The sequence below is a fragment of the Taeniopygia guttata genome, chromosome 1, assembly GCF_048771995.1.
Source record: "Taeniopygia guttata chromosome 1, bTaeGut7.mat, whole genome shotgun sequence".
Classification (NCBI taxonomy): Eukaryota; Metazoa; Chordata; class Aves; order Passeriformes; family Estrildidae; genus Taeniopygia; species Taeniopygia guttata.
Window position 1 is genome coordinate 64,592,786 of NC_133024.1, and position 25,125 is coordinate 64,617,910.

General features: G+C 37.9%; 1 protein-coding gene across 4 annotated transcripts in view; it reads left to right on the forward strand.

The window, feature by feature from the left end:
• DCLK1 (doublecortin like kinase 1) overlaps positions 1–25,125 on the forward strand; it is a 230,113-nt gene that overhangs the window by 190,061 nt on the left and 14,927 nt on the right. For all 4 annotated transcript variants that reach the window (XM_030274107.4, XM_012569748.5, XM_030274128.4 and 1 more), the window contains 7 exons: positions 446–565; positions 5,706–5,852; positions 10,946–11,079; positions 11,808–11,885; positions 12,527–12,623; positions 14,414–14,494; positions 20,837–20,950. In XM_030274107.4, coding sequence (XP_030129967.1) covers positions 446–565; positions 5,706–5,852; positions 10,946–11,079; positions 11,808–11,885; positions 12,527–12,623; positions 14,414–14,494; positions 20,837–20,950 — 771 coding nt within the window. The remainder of the gene's footprint in view (positions 1–445; positions 566–5,705; positions 5,853–10,945; positions 11,080–11,807; positions 11,886–12,526; positions 12,624–14,413; positions 14,495–20,836; positions 20,951–25,125) is intronic.

Below are 25,125 nucleotides of genomic sequence, written 5' to 3' on the forward strand. Positions count from 1 at the left end.
GGTGTTATAGAAAGCAGAAAATAATACAAATAATTATAATAATGCTGGTCACTGTGTGTAAGGCATAAGTTAATTAAATTGATGTCAATTTTGCACCAAGTGTCTGTTAGCTTTTAAAATCAGTAACAAAAGGTTCTGTGAGAAGATGCTATGATGTTGTTAAATCTAAAGATTCTGCATCAGAGAAAATTTTAAAAAGCTTTCATTTTTCTCTGCACCAGAAACACATCTTTTCTTCCATTTCTTTTTCTGTGTTCTGCTCTCTCTACTTTCAGTTACCACATTGATGTTTCTAAACATGTTCCTTCTCTGTTGCTGGAGGCAATATCTGTTAGTTTTTTTGAAAACCCCAGAGAATCTGTGCGGCTCCCAATTCTCTCTGCTTTTTCTACTGTGAATTTTTTTCCCACTAACCCATATTCATTGAAGATTTTTTGTGTGCCAGGAACACATGATCCAGAATGAGGTATCTATTTTAAGACGAGTCAAGCATCCCAATATTGTACTTCTGATCGAGGAGATGGACATGCCAACTGAATTGTACCTTGTCATGGAACTTGTAAAGGTGAGTATTTTGGAGTAAAGCTGCTTATTGTATCAACCATATTGAAAAATTCCATTCCTGCTTAGGCTTACTGAAAAACATGGGATCATGGAATAATGTAAAGTGGAAGAGCTCTCTTAAAGTGGTCTAGCATCCTACTGAAAGATGTGTAATCCACTGTCAGATTTTTTTTTTTTTTATTAGCTTTCAAATATTTGTCTGACTTCCTGTAAGCCACACTTGGAAACGTTCCTTGACAGTACTTTGTATACCACCAGTTTTGTTTGCTTCCTCAAAAGAAAACTCGTTAAAAATGTATAATCTGCCTTGAGGTGAATTGAAAATATACCCAGTCCAAATAGCCATGAATACCAGCCTTCAAAATATGAAAAGGCAAAAGGGTTTAATTAGTTTTTATTAATTTACATTAAATCTAAACAATATTAAATATGTTTTTTCTCTATTGATTTATATTAACACGGTGTCAAACTTGCCTCCTCAATAGTGGTTCTATTCTAAAAAGTAAATTTGCGAATGCAATAATTTATATTTTGGACCCTATTTATTTCTTCACAGTGACTTAGAGAAAGCACTTTTTGGAAAACAGGATTGTTAATCTGCTTTGCTCTGGTTGTAGGTGGAGGTTAGAAGGTGCCCTTAATGTAAGCAATTCATTGAGATGTTAAATAGGGCAATCCCAGGTCCAGGTGTTTCTTAAATACCCTTTCAGTCTCTGGTCTGGAATATAAAAGCAAGTAGAAGGTTTTTGGGTTTGTTCCATTATCCCCCAAGCAGCACCAGTGACACTAGCCATATTCCCAGTCCAAAGATGGAAGACTCTGTGTGCCTCACAGGTGGGTGCCCACAGATTTTCCCTGTCCTCATAGCAGTCTGGGAAAGAAAGTCTTGTCATCCATGAGAAGCTCAGGCCATGCCCCACATTTTAGGAGATGACAACATTGTCCTCGTAGGTTTGCGCCTGACAGATGCCCTATTTGGCTTGAGTAGTGCTGTGGAGCTTATGGTCCCCCTAACCCCACTGTCCACCATCTCCAAGCTCTGAGGAAGCACACTAGGAGATACACATACTAAGGAGCTGACATATTTTTTCTGATGAAAAATTTAAATCCTAAGACAAAAAAAAAAAATACTGGCACTCTTTCATGCCATGAATCCCTTTGTGTAACCAGTCCCAGAATAATTTCCCCACTCCCTTGGCAATCACAGCTTTTTCTCACTCTTAGGCATGCAATGTGAAATAGCACAGCTTGAGATCAGATACGATTAGCCATCTAACACTATTTTAATCATAATTACTGCTCTATTCTATTCTATTCTATTCTATTCTATTCTATTCTATTCTATTCTATTCTATTCTATTCATTTGTGAGCTCACTATGAGATCCATAGTGGATATAATCCAAACAATACCAAGAAATATTGCTATTTCCAATACTTCCAACAGGAAAACCAAATACCGTTGGTTTTCCTCAGTGTCTGCGAGAGCTTGTTCAAAGGTACCTCAATCTCCTTGCACAGCACTGTAATCACATGTATCCACAGCTTTTAGCCTGCATTGACAAATCCTTCATCTTAGCCCCATGAGGTGTGCTAAGAACTAAAAGCTGTGCCTTGTCTAACCTGCCAAGATATAAGCACAGAGCTGGTTTTATGGGTGAAACCTGCTGTGCTATTCATGACTGAAAAATGTGTAAACTGTAGTGTCCAATGGATTTTTAATTGAAGTCCTACTCAGCTAAATGAGAGAGGAGGGAACAGAAAACTCTTAGAAAACAATTAGAAAATAAATGTTAAAGATGTACGTTAAAAAAAAATGCATTGTAGTCACTTTCTGGAGAAATCTGTTTTTTTGTGCTCTTTCTTCTTTACTTTTAAATATTGCTGCACATATTCTTTTAGCTGTATTATGGAAGGGCTCTATAGGAATCTGTACTTCTCATCTCCTAGAGAGCATTGTTCTAATAATCTTTACTTTTATGTAGAATAATATAAAAAATGTAGAAGAAATAACCTTATTTGGGGAAATCAACTTTGTTTCTCTGGTACAAACATCTATTCCTTAATACATAGCTGGAATAAAAGCCTTGTTGCACTCTCTGGGTACTAGGGAAGGCATTTCTGGAAAGACATTAATTGTTAATTCACCAATTGCTGACTGTTACCATTTCATAGCATGCACTGTTAGAATTGATTAACCATCTGTTATTGACTGACTTTAGAAGGCCTGCCTTTAAATCAAACTTACAGACAGGAAAGAGAGGCACGGAGAAAAGGTTTGATAGTGCAGAGCCCGGTTTCAGTTAATACCACCCTGCATTAATTGGCAGTAACATGTTTGACATAAGTGACTGCTGCAAATCCCACCCTCACCTCATGGCAGATAGGCCATTCATTGCTTTGTAAAGTGTAAGAAAAAGCACTTCATAAATACAAATATAAACACATTGCAAGTGGTGCTTGTAAAAGGACGCAAAGACCTGGTTTCTGGCACATTGCCTTTTTACACAGCGAAACAAAATTGTTATTTAAACCTAACAGGGGTTTGGCCAATTTAAGAAGCAAGATTTATTGCTGAGTTTCCTTTACTGCTCCAGGATATGATTTCACTTTTGCAGAAGAAAAACAGAGATCAAATCATTTACATAACAAGGTAATAAATAAATAATTGGTTACTGTAGTTCCAAGTACACTTCCTCATGTGCACAGATGATAAAAACTGCATTCAGATGTTGCTGGTCCTGTTTCATTCCAGAACAGGGGATTTAAGACTGAAATGTCATCCTGAACTCACCCCTGGTGCCTGAATAAATGATAGTGACCTGCTGTGTGAATCGGCTTAGCAGAACCTTGCAGGTTAAAGTGCTCTTTGGGGAGAGCAAAGTCTGAAAACAATTCTGCCTGATAGAGCTGTCAGCTCTGTTAACTCTTTCCAGGATATCACCTCTCCTTTAACCACAGAGAACCCCGTAGACTAAATATATGCTCTCTTTTCTTAGCAGCATACCTGGTAAGAAACTTAACCAACTACAGTATGCTTAAATGGAGAAAATTATTCTGCTTCAGATTGGCTTGACTGTCTGTTAAATTACTCTGCAGTCTCTATCTTTTTCTGAGTTTAAATTTCTCCTATGCATGAACATTTGTTCCTTTTCTTCTGACTTTGAGCCAAAATTTTTCCTTCTGTTTTTAAGGCTCAGCTTCTTTCATTCTTGCTCCTCATATCTCAGCTCAGACTATTTTCTTTGTTTGGAGGCAGATGCTTTGCCGATGTTATTGACACTTCTTCTGAGCATCTGGAACATATTAGATAAGACCAAAGATCTGTCTAATCCACTGCCTCATGTTAAAAAGCAGCTGGTACAGGGGTTTCACAGGAAGGAGCTTAGGGAAGATAGATTATTTATCTCACATACTTTGCCACATGCTGATATCTAATACTTAGGGATCAGATAATGCCATGAAGTACATGGTATTGTACTTTTGCCAAATATTTGGCCTCTTTCTCTCTAATCCTCTATCTGGTTTAGCTTGGCCTTTTGTTCTTCCTTTTCCTTGACACTATGTATCTTGATGTGTCTTGAGCAGTCACCAGCCAGGGCAAGAAGTTTGATGTGGTCCAGATTTAAAAATGGTTGGCTGTAAGCAATTTCCAAAGAGCTGGGATTTTGTATCTACAATGGGAATAAACCTGCCCTGGCATACTTCAGCTGCACCTCAACAATGCAAAAATTTTAATAGTTTGGTTTTTTATAACTAGTAAAGTCTGTTTTACCAGGTTTGAGTCTTTGGTGGCTCTCTTTTCCTACTGTTTTTTCTGTGACCATGATTCCTGGAATTTTTTTTTTTCTTTCCCCTCTGTCCTCTTTTCTCTGGAAAGTGGAAAAAGTGTTTACTCTGGAGTTGAGCTTTAAAAAAACCCAGAAAATATCTTGAAGCTTTTGATAAAACTATGAGAGTCCCAAAGTGGGGGCTCCTCTGTTGCCTTCAGAAAATACCTTCTTTTTCTTTTAAATACAGACCTCTCTAATTTTTTTTTCTTGATGTTTTGACTGCAGCAGGGAACTTTTGCATTGCTTTTGCAGTTATCCTTTGCCTTTTTTTTTTTTTCTTTTTTTGGTTCTTGTTGGACTGTGTTTTCTTTGTGATTTTGCTTTGATTTTGGCCAAGGGCCAAAATCTCTGAGTAGAATCTCCCTAAAGAGATCACTGGTTTTTCCTTCAATCTGTCAAGCTCCCTTGTTAATCTCATCTTTAAAATTACTCTTCCATCTTTGTCCAAGCATTTCTGTGTTCCCTCTCCCTACTTGCCAGCTCATCTCTGGAAATGTGGCTGCCTCAGACGCTGGTGAAGATCATTTCAACTTTGAGGACTTCCACTTAGTTATCTTTCTTTTCTTTTTTCCTTCTTTCTGTCTCATTTTCTTGCTTTTCTCTCACTGACAGCAGCTTTTAGCTGAATTAGGCAGTATGATGAGCTGAAAATTGCACAAGCAGCCACCTGTGTCTCCCAACATAATTGCCTGACATACATGCTGTAAAGTCCTTCAGTATTAACTGCAAGAGGCATCACACTACCAAAAACCTCACATCTTGTGTAGAAAAAGTGGTTTCTAAAATCCATGTTTGCAAAGCTTTATGAGATGGAAACAGACTTCTAAAATACGATAGCAGTGAGGATAGGTAACTTTGAGTTCTGAGTTTTACTCAGAGTTCCTTCATCTTTCTGAGGTTCAGTTAGGCATTGGGCAAAAGTTTGTTGTCAATCTGATTGTGATGATTAAGTGCCAATGGCGTCATGATATGCAAGTATGTATCTTGCCAGACATTTGTAGCAGGCTCTGAACACACAGGTTGGCAAGTGCTGGACATGTTACAAAAGCAGCAGCAGATGGGAATGGTTTGCAGTAGAAGCCCCTTGGCTGACCAACTCAGCCATGACCAATGGTTCTGAGTTATTGGTCTCTTTACCTGCCATTATGGGAGATGTCATCATAGTACCCACAGTTTATAGCTTCAAGGAAACTCTGCTGCTCCCTTCCCCTCCTTCTCCTCCTTCTATGCAAATGTTCCTTGATCTTCCCTAAATTTTTCAGTCATTTCACAAGCAACGTTGCTCATATCCCATGGTAATTTTGCTCCAGGGAGGAGATCTTTTTGATGCTATTACTTCAACCAACAAATACACAGAGCGGGATGCCAGTGGGATGCTTTACAATCTGGCCAGTGCCATCAAATATCTTCACAGCCTGAACATTGTCCACAGGGATATCAAGCCGGAGAATCTACTGGTAAGTGAAGATTCATCTTTCAGTATTGCTGATAACTTTAGAGTGTGTGAAAAAAGGTCTGCACTTCCTCCTTCCACATGCCTGCCAAGCTTATTTCAGTTTTTTACGTCGCTGTTCTTTTAATTTTAACCTTTGCATTGTAAAGCTCTCCTAAGATTAAGCTGTCCCAGGAAGTACAGTAATGTAAGTTTGTATGTCCTAGACTGTTCCATAGGACACAACAGCTGAGTAATGGGATCACTAGAAGTAAACTTGTAGTAAACTGCAAGAAAATTTCAAGCTTCTCATAAATATAAGTGTTCTGTCCTCAGCAGACTATTCTGTACTTCTGTCACTGCCTAAATAATTAGCAACCCTTTAGTTTTACAAATATGGTGCATGTAAATGCTGTGTCCTAATCATGTCACACATCAGAGCAGAGCCAGGAAGAGACTTCATTGCCCTCCCCCTACTGCATCTCCCAAATCTATAGCTCTTTTTATTAAGCTGCTTGTACAAACCGACAATCTAAATCTTTGTTTTTCTGACTAAATCTATGTGAACCTTATCCACTGAAGACCATGAAAAATGTACCCTGGCAATTAGTCTTCTGAGAATTTTGCACACTTGGATGCAGCAGTTGCATCCTCCACGTAATTTTATTTCTCCTGAGAAATTAGCTCCTCCTGATTATTTCACTGTTCTGAGTTTTCACAAATTTGCTGACATGTTCCAACGTCAGGATGTCCCAATTCTCCATATATTCTGCAACCGTAAAACAATGTTTGTAGAAGCATAGAGTATCAGTTCTCTCAGCTGTGTGCTCTCAGCCATGACTTAATGCATTTAGTCCTGCTTGATAATGAAGAGGTTTTATGGGAAAGCTGACTTCAGCAGATATTACTAAACTTCCAGGCAGTGGAATTTTTACAGCTGAAGTTCCTCTAGTGGCAGGTTCTGGGTGAGGAAGTGACCTGCCCTCATTTTCCAGAAACTGCTGAAAACACACTGGATGGAAGTTTCACTAGACACTAATGACTGATACACCTTTCTTGGCCCTTTTACTCCATTTTAATTTCTGGTGCTGGTGTTGATAGGTGGCTGCATGCAGATATTGTAGCAATCCCATGCCAGGATTCATTAATGCTGTTCCTGGAGTGTGGAGGGTCTTGGTCTGGAACAAGCTTTGCTCTGCTGCTGTCTTGACTTGTCTGTAAATGCCTAAACTCTATTGTTGTCAGAGTTAAAATTCTGAGGGAAAAGAGATGGTCGGGAGGTATGGGAAGGAGGTGAGGACAGCAGGGCAAGGATTAGATTTGCCTGCTCAGCTTTTCTGGTAATTACCCACTAATGGGAATGATCACATTGTTCACATTGTAGCTGAATTATTTCTGACTGACTTTTCCAGAATTATGCATTGGTTTTGAGACTGAGCTGTGAGGATACAGAGTTTAATCTCTTGCAGCATCCTAATTCTCAAAAGCCAGCATTTGATTCACAAATTGCATTGATTATGTAAGGTTTATCAGGTCCTTGAAAGAAACAAGCACTGCTTTAGAAGAGTGATTTGGAACCAGCTTTACCTGAGCTCTGACCCTGATTCTGACATTGGCTGCCTGTGGCCTCAGTGTGTCTGAACCTTTCTGCTTTTTTCTTAGCTGTCAAATGGGATGTGTGGTTCCCTATGTCACAAAAATGCAACTAGTGTTATTTTCATGGCATTTGCAAAACCCTTGAAAAATGCTACATGGATCTCAGCGTTTCTTTTGCTAAAGACTTTCCACTTGCCTTTTGTAGCCTGCCCTTTTCCTTGCAGCTCTTTAAGCCTTCTCCTAAGTGGTAATGGCAGTATTTTTCTCTTGTTCTTGTGCTGTGGCTTTCTCTCTGCTACTCTCACTCACGGTGCTGCACATGCAAACCCTTATTGTGCTATTGCTGGTTCTCCTGGCCACGACTTTGAGAATCAACCCTTTCTCCCCCAGCTTTTTCCTACTCATGGATTGTAACTAGTTTTAGAGGAGCATGTCCTGAGGCTAAACAACCTCATTAGCAGCAAAAAGACAACAGGGAGGATGAGCAAGGGTGTAGAGTTGCAAGAGGAGAACACAGGGAGGGAAGGGGGACATGCTGCTCTGGAGAAGGAGACAGGAAGAGGGTATTCACCTGGAGCTGCTTTATTTCATCTCTCCCCGGCTCCTTTGTCTCTTTTAATTTTTCCTTCTTCCCAAAAGTAACTTTCAGGCTTAGAGCTGATGTGTGAGACCAGATCTAGGTCCCGCTAATAAATCTTTTTGTGTGTGAACCTGTCCTGTGTGCAGCACCCATTATTTTTTAGCTGCTTAAATATTCCACATCATCCTCAAAGCATGTAAAGTCCACCTAATGGTCAACTGTCCAAGAGTTTAGGGTGTGCTGAATACCTAATGATGTTTTAGCATTTTCTGTCTGTTTTTTTGTTCTCTAGGGAGTCTTCCGTGTTTTAATTGGAACATTTTTCATAATTGTTGCTATTTAGAACGTTTATTTTGTCAAGTCATGGGATGTCTTTATAGCCATATAATAAACCCTGGAGAACAACTTCTCTGACTGTTGCCATCTGCACTGATCACAAGAGCAGCTTAGAAAATACTGACAGTCTTTATACTAATAGGATACATATGGTGGCATACAATTATGTGTGGCTGCATTCAATTAGTGTAGTACAATTACACAGTTTTATAGCTTAGTTAAAACAGTGAAAGCACTACGTAGTGGGCAATTTGCACTAATCCCCATTTCTATAATTGCCCTTCAGTATTTAAATGCAGGAACATATATAGCATTTATTCTAAATAACATGAGCGTTAAATTATCTTTCCCATTCCTTGACTGGCAAGTAACATACCACAGCTTCACACTGGGCTCTTTTTTATATGAAGTTATAACAGGGTGAGGAAAAGTTACTTTCTTCATTTTTACAAGTCAACTGAAGTAGTTTTCTGGGAAAAGTATTTCCTCTAAACAGATTAAGCAGAATACTAGAAAATACATTGTACCAAAACTTCTGCATTGGTAAATATTGCCAAACAAACCTCTTCTGTAATTAATTTCTAGTATGGATGACTCACACAAGGTGTGGTCTATTGAAGGAGGGAATTTACAAATGTTTACTAGGTTAGTACAGCTCAAAGAGGGCTATGTAGGAAGATAACTGCATGAAACAGAATATGAAATACTCATTAGGCCAGATTCAGCTCTTGATGTCCAAGTGCACACTTTACATACTTCAGCAAGTAAATATTTAAAGCCCTAGTCTCTAGACTTTAATTAAAACTGTTGTTGAAATTAGATTTATTACTGCCATTTCAGAGAGCACTTTCTTTAGTTTCAGGAACCAGATGTATTTGACAATCTGTGTTGTGAATAAAACCATAATTACTTTTTTTTTTTCCCAGTGCTTTTCTATAAACATAACTTTTTTCTGGCTTAGTAGAAGAGAAATGTGAATCCATTATAAATTGCTGGTCCTCTTAAAGATCCAGTTGAATTCTTAAAAATAACATAAGGAGAGGAGAAGAATTTTGTGTATTCTGAATGTCTGCTTGTGGCTGTATCACCTGGTAAGCAGGGATTCAGGACAGAGAGGGGTTTTCTCTCTAGACATGACTAACATTAACAGATAAGAAACCGGGGGATGGGGGCTGTATAATATAACTAATTAGTATGAGCTATAACAGTTCTGTAGGAAACTGTGGGGAGAGGCTTCAATAATTTACTTTTGCTCCAGGTAAACTATTCAAGGGTCCCATGGAGAATTTATTGTATTTTTATAAGAAAAAAAGATAGTATTTTCTTCTTAAAACAGTTAGGGTTTCTAAATGCTGTAGATAAATGTGATATTGGATGTAGGAGTAGCTGGTCAAGATATGCATATAAACGATTATTTTGGTTTTGATTAGGAAGTATGATACCTACTATTTTTGCACTGTTTTGATGCAAATTGTTTACACTATATCACTAGTGGTGATCCAGACTGCATAGAGCTTTGGTTTGGCTTGCAAAATAATAAACTGATGCATATATATTATAAGAAGGTCTCCTGTTGACTGTTTCCATTTTTAAGGTGCTGTCATAGAAGACATTCCAAAATGGCAAGCAAGGACTCAAACCAGAACATTGATTAAAGATAGATTTACAGTCTAGTGTTTAATTTAGATACAATTTTGTATTTTTTATTTTAAGCATTTTTTTTATTGGCTCTAATCTTAAAGGCACAGAACTTATTATATTGCATAGGCAGGTGGTGGGGGATACAATACAGCATCATAAACTCACCCTAGGACATTAGTTTTCAGTGTTTACAGGTTTGGGGCCCTTCTTTTGCTAGGAGCCAGCATTTAAAATTATGTTTTTTTAACTGATGTTTCTATATTTTTATTATTTTTTTTAATGTGGCTACATCTTATTCTCCTTTTGCACCCATAAAACCCCATGAAAGGACACACTGCCACTGTGAAGACCAAGTTTTAAGACAGGATTTTCACATATCCCCATTAGCAACCCTAACTGCTTATGTCCCATTGATCCCGACACTAGCATGCCAGTAAGAAACTCATTGGTATGTAAGAGTCATGCAAGGAGAGGACACTGTTTCCAGGGGAAATACTCCAGCCAGAGTCTTGGGGCTTCAGCATACAGAGAAGAGCTTGGAAAGTCCTATCAGTACAGTCACTTTTCTATTATCTAAGTAGTGGAAGTTCCTGTGCAAACCTTTAAGCTCTCTGCAAGTAAAATTAATAAACTCAACCCACCTACTGTGAATTCAGTAGAGAGTTGATGTAAGAAAGCCACTTGTGGAAGGTCACGCATTTACTTTTGGGCTTTACCACCTAGCAAGTGGTATATCTTTTGTTGGACAGGTAGCAAGAAAAGTCTTTCCCAAACATCCTGACCGTATTTGAGGGAAGTTGTCCAAATTTTCTGTGAATTTTCAAAGCATGCAGAGAAATATGTTAAAGGTAAGGAGGAGGAAAAAACCTGTAAATAAGAAGGAACATTTCAGGCAGTTAGCAAGTGGTTATAGTAGTTGCCTTGATGGTTTTGTGGTAAAGCTTTCAATTTTCCTCCTGATTTAGGTTTATGAACATCAAGACGGAAGCAAGTCCCTGAAGTTGGGAGACTTTGGCCTAGCAACAATTGTGGATGGACCTCTATATACTGTCTGTGGGACTCCAACATATGTAGCTCCAGAAATCATCGCTGAAACTGGGTAAATCACTTGTAGTGGTGATCCACTGGTGTGTACTCAGTGGAGTGTATTCTTGCCATTGTGCCAGACTGGAGCTCTTGCAGTTAAGATTTTTATGCTGCTTTTGGTTGGCTATGATGCAGAATCATGGCTCATAGAGCAATTCACTTGGAAAGGACCTCTGGAGGCTATCTTACCCAAACCAGTTCAGAGCAGGCTGGCTTTGGAGTTATATTGGTCAGCCTGTGCCAGTTGTTGGCCTCAAACTTTTCAGCTTAACACTGAGTTACTAACTAGCCATTTGCAGATACAGTGGAAGTACTTCTATTCTGTAGAGACTGCTAACTACCATTCACTTAATTCTATTTCATTATTGCACACTGTCCTCTTCTAATTTGTTCCACAGAGTAAATACCTGCTGGCTTGAGCCACCTATGTCACCTTTGCAGACTTCATGTTGACAGTCATCACTAACTCAAGTAAACTCCACTTGAATTAGATAGCTAACTGAAGAATATAGCCCAATGTCTTCTGGCCTACATTCTGGTCACACATTCTAACCTAATGTAATTTTTATTTTAAGATGTAAATGTAAAAAATATTTGTTAGCAGAATTAAGATTGGTAGGTAGACAAAGTTCACATGAGAATTTATAAGAAATTATTAATGATTCTGAACATATTTCCTCTGTTCTTGCACTGTAGTCCATAAGAATCAGATGTCTCTAACCATGTCTTTCACACTTCTAGATACGGCTTGAAGGTGGACATCTGGGCAGCGGGTGTGATTACTTACATCCTGCTCTGTGGTTTTCCTCCATTCCGTGGGTATGGACTGACCTATTCCCCCATCCTTGTTATGTGAATTGTCCCTGTGCTCCTTTCACATTAAGCACAGAGATTCCCACTGGTAGTAGTTCTCTGCTCATAGGGTCTGATGTTTTATTTCCTGTGCTCTGCATAGTGTTCTACACAAGCCCCATAAATGTCTGTGATTTTATGATAAAATCTCTGTCTTGTGTTTGTTTATTGTAGTTTATACTTCATTACATTGCAAAACAAGAGCCTTCATTACAGGTTCTGCGTGCCTTTGCCTCAAGGTTTAAGTACAATGTGAAATAACCATCTTCTTTAATGGACAAAATGCAACGTATTTTTTGGTTGGTAAAAGGTAATTAAAATGTAAGCTAGTTAATAAGGACATGTCAGATATTTTATCCCCTCAAAGCAATTGCAAAATTGTGGACAATCCTAAAGACAAGCAGAGAGAAAGAGAGTACCAAATGCACTGTGTTTTATGATCTCACCATTAACACCCGCGGCTGCATGTTTGGGGCAATCAACAGCTTCCAAAAGCATAGTAAGGCATAAGCAATGCAAAGCAATTTTAAGAAGTCTATTGAAACCACATCTGAAAATAATTTCTCTTTGGGTTTTGTTGTTGGTTTTCTTTGGTTTTTACTTTACAGAAGTGGAGATGACCAAGAAGTGCTTTTTGATCAGATATTGATGGGACAGATGGATTTTCCATCTCCATATTGGGACAATGTTTCTGACTCTGCAAAGGTGAGTTTTATAGTTGGTGCTATTTTCTTCTACAATATTATTTTCAGTGGGAGTGCCTAATGCATTCTAATCCTTTCACAGTGTTGTATTTGATATGTCTCATGTATCTCCTGCTACACCCAAAAATTCCTCTGGGTCAGCAGTTATGTTTCATTTGGTTATAGTCTCTTAGACTTCAGGTGGTTCTGAAATGGACCCCATTCTGAAGTGGACATCATATCTCTATGTGATTTCTCACACAACAGAGATACCAGCAGCCCTTATTGATTAAGAAAAAAATTAAACTAATTCACTTCCTAGCTCAAAAGCTCCCTTGCACTGTGCTTTATATGTACTTATGAAGGGACCAGGTACCGGCCTGGAGCCTTTGAACATTATTTAATAATATTGTGGAGAGTCTGATTTCCCTTATTGACCCAATTAGATGCTATGTCTCTTGTTTCTTCCTGTCAAAGAACCAGGCCTCCCATTGCCTTATTGTTGCAGAGTGGTATGAAATACAGACTTGTTCTGGTCACAGCTCTTGACCTGCAGTCTTTGGTTTGCTAAGGCAGATATAATTATTTACAGATACAGACCTTGACAGAGTTCATTATACTTGCAGAGCAGATCAGGTTTTTTAACTCTCACCAGTGCACTAGAGTAACAGTTTAACCCAAAGATTTTCTAGGGATCTAGTATTCACTGTAGTCTTATGTATAAATATGTGTGGACAAAGGCAAAATAAATATGTACATGTAAAAAAGAAAAATTGGTCATTCTGTAGATAGATAAGTGCTTACTTTCAGTCAATTTACTTCTCTGGTCTGTAAGACAATCTATGAAAAACTATCTCCCTGTTTCCTTCAGTGTGACAGTGTTTGATTAATCACGAGGAAAAAAAGTTAAATTTGGAGGTGGATGCAGGTAATGAGAGTAGCTCTGAATCTCCATTCTTTGGAGAGTTACATCCTGCTTTTACAGGTATGTGGAGGGTGATCAGGACTACCATTTTATCCTGCTAACTAATGATGTCAAAGAATGAGATACAGCCATAGAGTTGGAAGTCCTCTAAACCAAATCATTGTATTGTAGCAGGCATTATTTAATAGCATCATTAGTGGGAACCCTGCAAGTCCTTTGCCAGTGGGTTTTCCTGTGAAACTCCTTCTGCTAAATAGTTCTGTCTAAAATTTCTGGTTTGAAGCCTTAGCCTATCGATTTATTTTTTTCTTGTAACTAAGAATTACTAACTTTGGTCCTTGGTGACGTACCTTTATTTGCTGTCATATTGCCATACTATTTCCATTCATTCCACTCTGAATAAAATAATCTGAGTAATTGCAGAGAAAATCGGAGGATAAAAAATAATGGTTTTAAGTGTTTTGGTGTTTTTTTTAATATCTTCTATGTCATTTATACAAGGGTTTAAAGTAAAACTATATTTGATGGCTTTTTCTTTTCCTACAAAGGAATTGGCTTTTTCTTTAGGGGAAGCTAACGTAATTTCATGGGGCCATCTGTTTTGCACATTATGTATTAAGTGCTTTTCTCTTAAACAGTGTCTTCAGAACTGTAACTCAGAACTGTCTTCTAGCTTTTCAAGGTACTGTCAGATACTGATTAAAATGTACAGCTGAGAGTTCATAGTTTTTCTATTTTTTGAATAATCTTAGGGTATTTCTGTAGTCAATAGTTCACTCTCTCTTGGAGCACTCTTACAAAATCAGTTAAAGAGTTCTTAATGTATGAAATATTGATTTGTTCTTTGAAAGTGGTCTTTAAATTCAACCCTGTATTCAATTTCTCAGGAACTTATCACAATGATGCTTCAAGTAGATGTAGATCTGCGATTCTCAGCCTTGCAAGTTCTTGAGCATCCATGGGTTAATGTAAGTATTTTCAGACTTGTAGATGCTTCTTGCAATTTGGCACCTTTGAACTCTTTTCTGTCAAGCCCTTGCTATGCCCTTTTGAAGGCCAGTATATTCTAAAGATGCCACAGATTTAACTGGAAATAAACTGGTTACAGACTGATTTTGTGTACCTTGGAGTTGCCACTATTTTGTGTGTGCTCAGCTACATTTTCTCTGAAATGGACTTTCAACAAAGCTCACTCCTATTTGATAAATGTATATCTCTAACTCTCATCTTGAAGGTTCAGTGACATATTTTATTCTTCTGAGATGAGGTGCATTCAAAAATCTTAGAGTCGTGATTAAGAGTTACTAAAATACAGTCCATACTGTTAAGCCTACTTGATCCAGAATGGAGCAGGGAAACATTTAGAATAATATTTAGCTTCTGATGGTATTTAAAATTTGTTAATTATTCCAGACTATTTAACATGTTTTAAAATATTTGTATGAAAAAAATTAAAATTTGGCATAATCTAATTTCAATTCAGAAGGATCAGCTGAGAAAAGAAACACAATTGGGATGAACAGTGAAAAACATACAGGAAGAGGAAAAAATGTTTCATTTTGTTTTTTGCAAGTTTGAGGTGTGCAGTCCTTCCTGGAATACTCTTTGGTCCCCTAGCTGCTGTGCCCAAAATCCCTTTCTCACTAGAAGACTATTCAGAAAATTCAAATATACAGTCACCTCAGATATTAATTTTTTTAAATGAAAGTGTCCTCCATATAGAGTAGTAGTGATCACTTAAGTATTTTCCAAGGACATGTTTAAACTTGGATGGCTCCCTTACTACCCAAACTACTATTTAAATTGTAAATGCTATTAACATGCAGAGCCAGTCTGTGGTGTATGAAGAGTGCAAGGATCCAGGACAATGTCTGATGAAAATCTTTTCATTTTGAAGATGACATTCAAGCAGCTGAAATACTTTTTTTTCTTCTTGGTGCCAGGGGCTATCCTTGGACATAGTGTTCTGTCACAGTTTATAATGCCTTATGGTGATTGAGGGGTCTCTCTGTCTCCATGGGAGGAGGACATGTGGAGATTTCTGGAGTGCTGAAGAGGAAGAGATGGAAGTGACTGACCAGAGACCACAGAGAGGCCAAGTCACCACAGTGCCAGCCTGCACATTGCTGCTGAGATTACTGAAATGTCACTTGCTTACACCACTTAAGGAAGTGGTCACTAATCTTCCATTTTTCATGAAAAATATATTTGAAATGTTAATGCTACCTCCCATAACATTTTTTTTAAATTGTTATGCCATTATGTGTTTTAGAAAAACATTTTAGTGTGATGTATAAAAAAGAAGAGGTGCAGCCCTTTGGCAGTAACCCAATGGTGGTGGCGTGCAAGTGACATGAGGATCTGCTTCCCTGCTCTCACCTGCTGGTGAGGATAGCAGGGGAGAGGGGCTGGGGGATAAAGACTTTTAACACTCCAGAGCTCTGCTAGAAAAACCTGAGCTCTAGTTACTGAAGCACCTTGGCAAATTCCTGAATTTTTGTGCAATAACATGTGGAACCCTTTGCCAGAAGCTGGTGTAGAGAACCAGTATAAATGAATGAAAAAGAGAATTTAATACATTTTTGGAGGATGATCCCATTGGTGCTTATTAAAAATAGTGGTCTGGATGGAACTGTTGGCTCACAAAGTTCTTAAGTACTTGGTTGGCATGAACTAGAGGATATACCAGGGAAAATTCAAGATCTACTTGCTTCTATTAAATATACTACTTCTTAAAGAGTGGCTGTGATGCACTGTTAGAAACAACAGGGGGTGAACAATTCATCTTAGGTCTAGCTCTCCTGCACTTGTAGTTTTATGCTGGTAATAATTCTCTGCAATCAAAACCTGTAGCAGTTCTGTCTATAAGTAAGAGAAACAAATATTTCATGACAATTCTGTAACTCCCTTTTTTTCTGCTGCTTTTAAAACTGAAACAAATCAGTATTTTGTCTGCATCATTACACTAGAGATAGTTCATAATGCAGATCAAAACTGCTTTTGAATTTTCTTGTGTCCTCCATATATTTTTTTCTGGGAGGAAAAAGTCTAGCACTAGGACCAGTTCAGGAAAGTGCTTTAACACATTCCAAACATTGCTGCCATTTCAAGGCATCACACATGGAAGCACTTAATACTGGGCATCAAATTAACTAGATGGCATTACAATCCTAGCTCACATTGGAAGAAATAAGAACATGGCTGAGTTGAAACATCTGCTTAAATGGTTCCATGAGAAAGGGCACTTCCCTGAAGAGTGTCTGGGCAGTATCAGTAGATAAGCTAGCAGGGGCAGCCTGTTGATGCACAGAGGCAGAATGTACAGTGTCAGATCCAACTACACCTGCCTCTGCCATCCCTCTTTGGATCAGCTGCAAGTCTGTCACACAGCCTCCCTGGACCTCATTTTCCCAGCTTCAGGACAGAGAATTAATGCACTCATTCCTGTTTAAAAAAGGATCTGCAATCTATGTGTTGTAATTACCTGAGCATTTATGTGTATACTGTCTTTCTGAGAAGAAATGGCACATGGAATTTTCACCTACACTCCATTTTCACAGGTAACCTGCTTAAATACTTTTCCATGGTGTCAAATGCTGGAGTTTACTTTCTCTATTCGTTTCAGCTTGGATATAGCTCACTACAACACTTCCCTTACTTCAGTTTTGAACCTATTCAGAGTGTTAAAGCTGCAGCTAAAATACTAGATAGAACAGCTGGTTTGAAAAGCAGGCATGTGTTTTCTTTGACAATTTTAAGAAACATTTTCTCTCTTTGATCAAACCTTTGATAGAAGTGTTGTAACTGCTTACACTGTATAAAACCATTTTGTAGATTGTAAATAACCATTCTACTTTATAGCTGCTTATTATGTGATTACTTGGTAAATTGCTGAGATTCCTGGAATGTGCTTTGACAGTTTCAGTAGGAGCAAACCCTCATTTCAGTTTAAATTTTTGCTATAAAAATATCTGGATTCCTCTTGGAAACTGCAAAACTTGTTATAGTCAGAGTCAGACCAGTAAAGCAGTTTCAATGTGAATTATATCCCAGCTGTTTTCAATTCAAAAAAAACAAAACCTGAAAAGCTGTTGGCTACATGCCACTACCACAGATGGAGATCTTGAATTCTAAATGCAATTCAGCAGCAGTTCTTTGCCCCCTCCATTTGGTTTATTTGGAGTCATCTCTCCTATGCGATACACTTAGACCTGGAAACAAATCCATTAGTTTATACTTCCCCTACAGGGACCCCAAATCTTTACCTGCTCAGTTTTTTTTTGCAGAGCCAAAGAATTATAAAAGAGGCAGGAAGCTTGAGGTCTGGCATTTTAAACTTTGATGTTATCGATAACCTGAAACAAGTTACAGGACAAACTCATTCCTCTTTGTATAAGTAGTAAATGTTTCCTAATACATCACAGAGCAGTGAATGCTGAAAGGGATGGCTTGCATTCTGTAAATCCTTCTCTGTTAAAATAATCAATATAAAATGTGTGTTGTCGCTGGAATAGGAAGATGGCACACACCAGCCTAAAAAGAATTAAAGAACCAGGAGATTTTATATTTTTCCCTCACTATGTCTGCCTTGAAAATTTGTGTGCAAAAGAAATTAATAACAAAGAGATAAGTATAATTAAGCTAAACATTTGTAAGAAAATTAATTTTAAAATGCATTCCTTGTTTTGCAGCTGCACTACTTTTGGTTACACCCTAGGACACTGCACAAAAAAATTTCCTTAAATCCTTAAAGGAAGAAGTGTCCAAAAGCTTTTCCAGCAGTTCTATTTACTCTAATTTCTTGCTGTTACTTGTATAATGATGTATTCATCTGACACTTTTAGACCTGGAAAGTAAAGCTCTTGTGACCATCTTGTGAAATGGATCTAAGTTCTCCAGGGCAGTGGGAGTCTGGGAATCCTGAGCTTCATTATATCTTTATAACACTTTGAGTGGCAATGTCTCCTGCCACGGAGAACAATGCAAATATGAAACCAGTTCTTATAAATTACTGGAATTTCTCCAAGACCTTGTGCCTCTTTTTTTTTGTTTTTTATTTTGAATTCTTGTAAATAGACCATGAAAGGTATTTTGTAGAGGCTGATTAAAAAAACCAAACAAACAAACAAAACACCCCAAAACAAAAACCAAAAATATGTTACCATTTCAAATAGTTCATATTATCTATGAAAACTCAAATTCTGGGCCAGGGTTTTCAAGCTCTTTTGACTGTTCAGCTTCTGAGGTGTGCACAGGAGAGCTCTACTTTCAGACTATTAGCAGTCAACATCTTCTGAAGCTCAGGACTCTTTACAGTTCCCAGATGGAGCAGCAAAAATCACTGGTCACCTTTTAAAAAATTCTTGTGATTAATTCTGTGATCCTAACCAAAAGCAAAGATTTAAAATAGGAGTAAGGAACAGTTAACCTCTTTAGGGTTTGACATCCCTCCCATTTCAGCAACCCAATGAAATTCTTGCCAGCAGTGTTTACACTGTTCTCCAATTCTACAACTTTACCTGATGATTCTGATAAATTTCAAAATTTTTTCACTTCTTGACTTTCAAAACTGCAGAGCAGCTTATTTTGTATTTAGTTAAATAGCTGTCATCTCTCCCCCTCAACAGCTATCTTATTTTTTACTGAAGTAATTCTAGGAACCAGTTTAATATATATTGATTTGTTTATAAAGCATGTTTAAATAAAAGAGAACTACTAAACATCAGGTGGCACCAACAGTAGTAATAAAAACTTAGTAACAATAGAAGAATTCTGATATTTCCCTATGCTGCATCTTAATTGGGCTGGAAGGTATTTAACCTAAAAGCTGGAGCCCAAACTATGTGTCTGTGGCACGTTGCCACTGGAACTGTGGGTGTGGTGCTTCACCAATAAAATATGACCACAGTCTCAGTAACTATTGTCTTGTCAGTAATTTAGTCTTTTGACAAGATGACATGAACGCTTGGCAGATTTTCATGTCAAGAAAGCCAAGAGAATGATTTTATTTTTCTTCCCTCCTCTCGTGAAGAGGCGTTCACTTTACAGACTAGCTTTCTTCTGGGAAAGGCAAGGTCAATGGGAAGCAGGTTATTTTTAGGGGTCATATACCACCGAGCCAGGACTCCCCAGTGATAGACAATAATCAGCTACTGGGCTGTATTGTTTTGTTTTGTGTTTTGCAGCTGTGTGCACTTGACCATATTTTGCCAGCTGAGACATTTTGTTAAGGGGTGAGTGAGGGATCTCTAAACACAAACTCCCCAAGCTAAATAAATAACAAACCCTACCAACCTCCCTAAAATTCCCATATGCTCATTGAACTCATGATTTACTGCAGCAGCTCTGTAACTCTTTAAGGGCACTCATAATGGCTGAAAAATAAAAGAAACAATTGTCTGTCATCTCTCACTATTCTGATATTTTCGTGTTTGCCTTTATTCTGCTAGGATTTTGCCTAAGAGAGTTTAAGAATTATTTCAGCTGTTTATACCTATACACACCATGCAGCACCAGTTAGGGATGACTCTGGCACGTGGCCCTGTATATTTTGCCTGTTTTACATTTTGTTTCCTATTCCATGTATTCTGCGTATTTGTTGCCTGAAATCCTGTAATGCTGCTAGTGGGGCAGGTCTCACTGAGCAGTGGCTTTTGCAGGTTTTTCAGGCATAAGGATCTTCTCTACAACTTCTAAAAAAACCCTCTTTTCCTGGGCTTGAATTCAGACTGCAGACTTGTGCAAAACCACAAACTCCCTTCTTTCTGTCAGGGCTTCTGCTCAGCATAGAGGATGCCAGCATCCCTAGGTGCAGGTATCCAAGTTTGCTCTGAAGTCTCAGCTGGAAGGAGGAATGTCTCAGCCCAGCCTCTTGTTTTTTTTAATATCTTGGATACTTTTTACCTTTGAGGTCATTATCATTAAATTTGTGTGATTAGTAAAGAGAATCTTGAAGGCATCTGAAATCTTCAGGTTTTGAAATATCAATGGGCATAAAAATAATTGGGTAGTGATAATTAATGAAAGAAAATGGTAAAAAATTGTAAGAAAAATGCAATGCTTAATTATTATTAATGAAAATTACCTAAAATTTGTGAAGAAAGTATTGGTTAAGGAAGAAGAGAGAGACTGCTTGGTGGTACAATATGTCCATCTTGTAAGTACCTTAAATATATTGATGGAGACAATGACTTTAATATAAAAATTTTGTATACTTTTCTGTATTGATGAGACTTATCAGAATCACCTCTCAGTTCCTTCTTTTTTCGTCTTTTCTCTCTGAAGTTTTATTTTGCTTTATTTATCTGCAGGATGATGGCCTTCCAGAGAATGAACATCAGCTCTCAGTAGCTGGGAAGATAAAGAAGCATTTCAACACAGGCCCTAAGCCGAACAGCACAGCAGCTGGAGTTTCTGTCATAGCAGTAAGCATCTTAAATACACAGATGAAACAGATTTATGTCCCCACCAGATAATTTTGTGTTTATGACACCAAAAGAAACCAGAGAGGGTTAATCTGTAGATAATTGTAGCATTTTTTTAATATCAGCATAGTTAGATGGTATCCTGCACAACTTCTTTGATTCTCCTTGTGAGTCACATTGTTATTTAACTGCCCTAGGAGGTATAACTGTACACACAGTACACAGTTCCACATTTTACCAGAAGATCAGTGGACCTAGCTCCAACATAAATTCAACAATTTGAACTGTGGGATCATGACATTTTACTTGGAAGCATACTCATTATATGCATTTAGGCCACACAGAGACTGTAGCGAGACAACACCACTTTAAAATGGAAATTTCTTCAGAATTTAACTGAAAATCTGTATGGCAGCCTAAGCCTCTCTCTCTGAAGACATGAAAGAGAGCTGTGATGCCTCACTGCTGCCTTCATGGTTAACAGGAGTCTAGCCGCTTCAGATTTAGCTGGGCAGCAGCATTTTATTGTAGTGCCACACACAGCCTGCTTCCCTGTCAGCAGAAGTATTTAAAGGGGTAAAGACTTAATGGAACTTCTTGTTGCCTTCTGTCACTTTGCAATTCCAGTGGAGCCATTCTAGGTTTGAACATGTCGGAGTGTCTGAAACAAAGCTTGGCCAAAATTTTGACCAAGCTTTATGAGATTTCAATGGCACCCTCAGTGGAGCATACATGACATAAAATTGTATTTTTTCCTCACAGATTAATACAGATGTGTATTACACATACATGGACACAGGATATATTCAGCATATGAAGAGACTATTCATACTAATGCCATTGAATAGTAACATGCACATCCTTCACATTTTTGATACATCTGCTTGTGTTTGTAAGCTTTCCTTTATTACTCATAGTAATGTGAACACTCCAAAGAGTCACTAAAAATGTGACATGTTAAACGTAACCATTCTCATATCAGATTACTCAGTGTTCATTCCCAGCTTCCATAAATTGCAGGTGGTGTGACTGCACATGTACACTTTCTTGTACTGTTTCCACTTTCATGTTTCTCAGCTCAGCCCCTCCAGTGTTGAGTTAAATCAGCATGAAATAAATTCAGCTCAGCACATGCAGTCTGGCTCACAGGTGTGAGGTGCTTGTGCAGCAAAAGGGATACTCTCTCAAAGTTACTTGGTATAAGTACTTAACATTTCAAACTGTGCCTCTCTCATATTTTTTCTTTACTCTTTCCTACCCTGAATGTCCTCAACATGGAAGCAAGTTGTTCCTCATGCTTTGCCTAGATTTTTCAATCATCAGCTAACATAGTCAGCTTTTATTTATTTTCATTTTTAAGCAATAATACTGCAGCAGCTCTCCCACAACTAAAACATCACATACCCATTGCTCATCTGAACTGCAGGTATGTTCTTTCTAGACTAGCTGAAACCGTGTTCCTATTGAATGGACTGCCAGCACGCTTGTCCATGAGAATTACTGCTCAGATCCTCCATGCTAATGACTTCAAAGCTTAAAAGCAAGAAATGATGCCTCTGTCCTCATCCATCCATTGCCTCCTTTATGTTTTTAACTTCCCTGCCCCAGTTGCTTTGCCAAGGAATGTTTTGCAGCAGTTTAACACCTGTGTAATGAAAAAGGCACTGTAGTGAATCTGTCCACTGCAAAACATCAGGAAAAAAAAAGTGCACGATTAAGTATATTCTTAATGACTTTTATTTATTTTTTAGTGTTTGGAAATTTAACAGATTATTTTTAGTGATCATCTCTGTGGGCTAACTTCATATCCTGATATGATTGATCCTGCAACTTGGCCTATAAATTAGAAATGTGTAGAATACTTTTACATAATTCAGAAAGTGACTTGATTATGGGAAGACATGGGGAAGTATAGACCTCTTTAGCGCTTTGGTAATGTTTCAGAATGCTAGATAATTTCCATTTTATGAATAAATTACTTTTGTTTTCTACAAAAATAATTTAATATGTAAAAGAAAGCCAAAAGCAAAACAGCAATGTCTTTAAATGTTGTTTCTGCATTTGGTAGTCTATTTAATATACATTTGGCATGCATGTCACCAGAGTTTTATGTTGGGAATCTCTCTTTAACTGTGAAATCTCAAATAAGCTAAAATTAAATCCTATTAACAAAGGCTGCTCTAGATTTAGAACTTGCAAAGTATGTATAGATGCTGTAACATATTGTTTGGCACTAAAGACATGCACTAACTTTATTTGCTATAAAAATACTGGAGGTTTGTGCCTGCCTGTATGTTTACACACTTTTTGAGAGAGTGCTTGTGTATATAATATATAGAGTTGCCATCTGTATATTATATTACACATCTGTGTCTGTGTTTGTGAAAATGTGTTAATATGTGCTTATATTTCTATGGCTTAATAGTATGAAAGATAAATATTACCATTATTTTGAATATTATAACCCTGTTTATGTACAAAGCTCGCTGATATGTGGTATTTAGTTCTTAGTTTGTCCTTACAGTGATATGATATGATATTATATGCCTGTTTTCTCTGGTGGTAAAAAGTAACACACCTCAAAGATCTCAAGGAGTATTTACCATATGCACCAATTAAAACTCTAATATGAAAATTAAGTTCCTAAAGATGTGTCTCTGGTCAGCTTGACTGAAAGGAAGCTTGAAGCTACATGTGTTTTGCATACAACTTCTGTGGCTACTGCTTCCTTCAGCAATGTCCAAATTGCATTGATTCCTTTGGTTCAGGCTTATTTCTGCTTTATTGATGTGGCAATCTCAGTAAAGTTATCTCTGTCTATCCAAGGCAGAGACATCCTACTTCTTGTGCATGTGTCCAGACGTCAAGTTTGTCCACATTTGAAAGGATTCATCAGTTTGGATGAAATACCCTAATGAACATGTGCGTGCCTAGCAAAGCAATTCCTTTGCTGATGTAGTAGAATAATTTCTCAAACAAAATTAACTATACAAGCAAAGAGACTTTTCTGGTGATGCAATAATACATCATTAAAAGTTCTGCCAGAGTAACTATGTTTAGTTGGGAAAAAATTCCCCCGAACCAACATAGCTTTGCCAGCAAAATTTTAATTGGAGAGTTAGCTTTTAAAACAGCAAGAGAATTAGCAAGTCCCTGAAAAACACTGCTTGCTGATGAGACACTATGTAGGAGATATATCACTTTACTTGCCCTGTTCTTATACTCTTGTCACAGGCACTGACTACCGGTCTCTGTGGGAGACCGTTTGGGCTAGTGCCCTTCAGTCTGTGTCAGAATGGCCACATTACTGTTAAACATGTGCCAAAATATTTGCAGGATCATGTTTCTCATACAGCTTTTCAATAGGAGCAGTATTTTTTAGTTCTGTGATGGTGTTTATAAAAGGTACTGCAGTAAAAACATAAAAGCAGGTTTTTATTAGCTAGCCTTTTTAAAATCTGGGGGTATATTTTATTCTTCAGTTCTTCAAGGGTGTCAATTCTATTTATTTTGGTTTGGTCACAAAGCAGTACCCTTGTGGCTGTACCCTTTAGGCTTCAGTGACAGTGGCTAGGGCGACTAAGAGCGCAAATCACTTTTTAAGCATGCTTCTGCAATCCAAAGGTGTGCTGTAATTCCTTGTATGAATCAAGCATTGTTTAGTACATGTCCTTGTCTGAAGTGTTAAATCTTAGCCTGTATGTCATCACTTTGGTGCTTGTACTTTTGCTATTGTTAGGACAGAGAAAAAGACTAATGCTAATCTGCTGTTAAGGTTGTATGAGGTCTCTCTCTTGGCAATGGGAGTAAACTCCAGCTGGAGATGCAGAGTAAACAAGTAGAACAAAAAAAGAGAAAAGCTGCTTAGGAAGTTGGTTGAGCTCTCTTCTGCTTACAGGGTCCTGGGTTGGGGACCCTGGCAATGGCAGGCAGCGTGTGGGTCATTGCCCTGCATTCTGCTGATTTTAAAATAAAAATTACCCATGCCAAGTGGAATTTTTAGCCATGGGATTTCTTGGGTGGTGTGGAGGAGAAGCCAAGCCTAGACTGTAAGTTTTGCTTCAAGTCTTAAAGCTGAACCTCTCGGCTATCCTTTCACACCTATTGTCTGTGTTGTCCTGGGATCACTTTCTGTAGTTGGGTTTCTCACGGCAGAATTTCCACACCACCAAAAC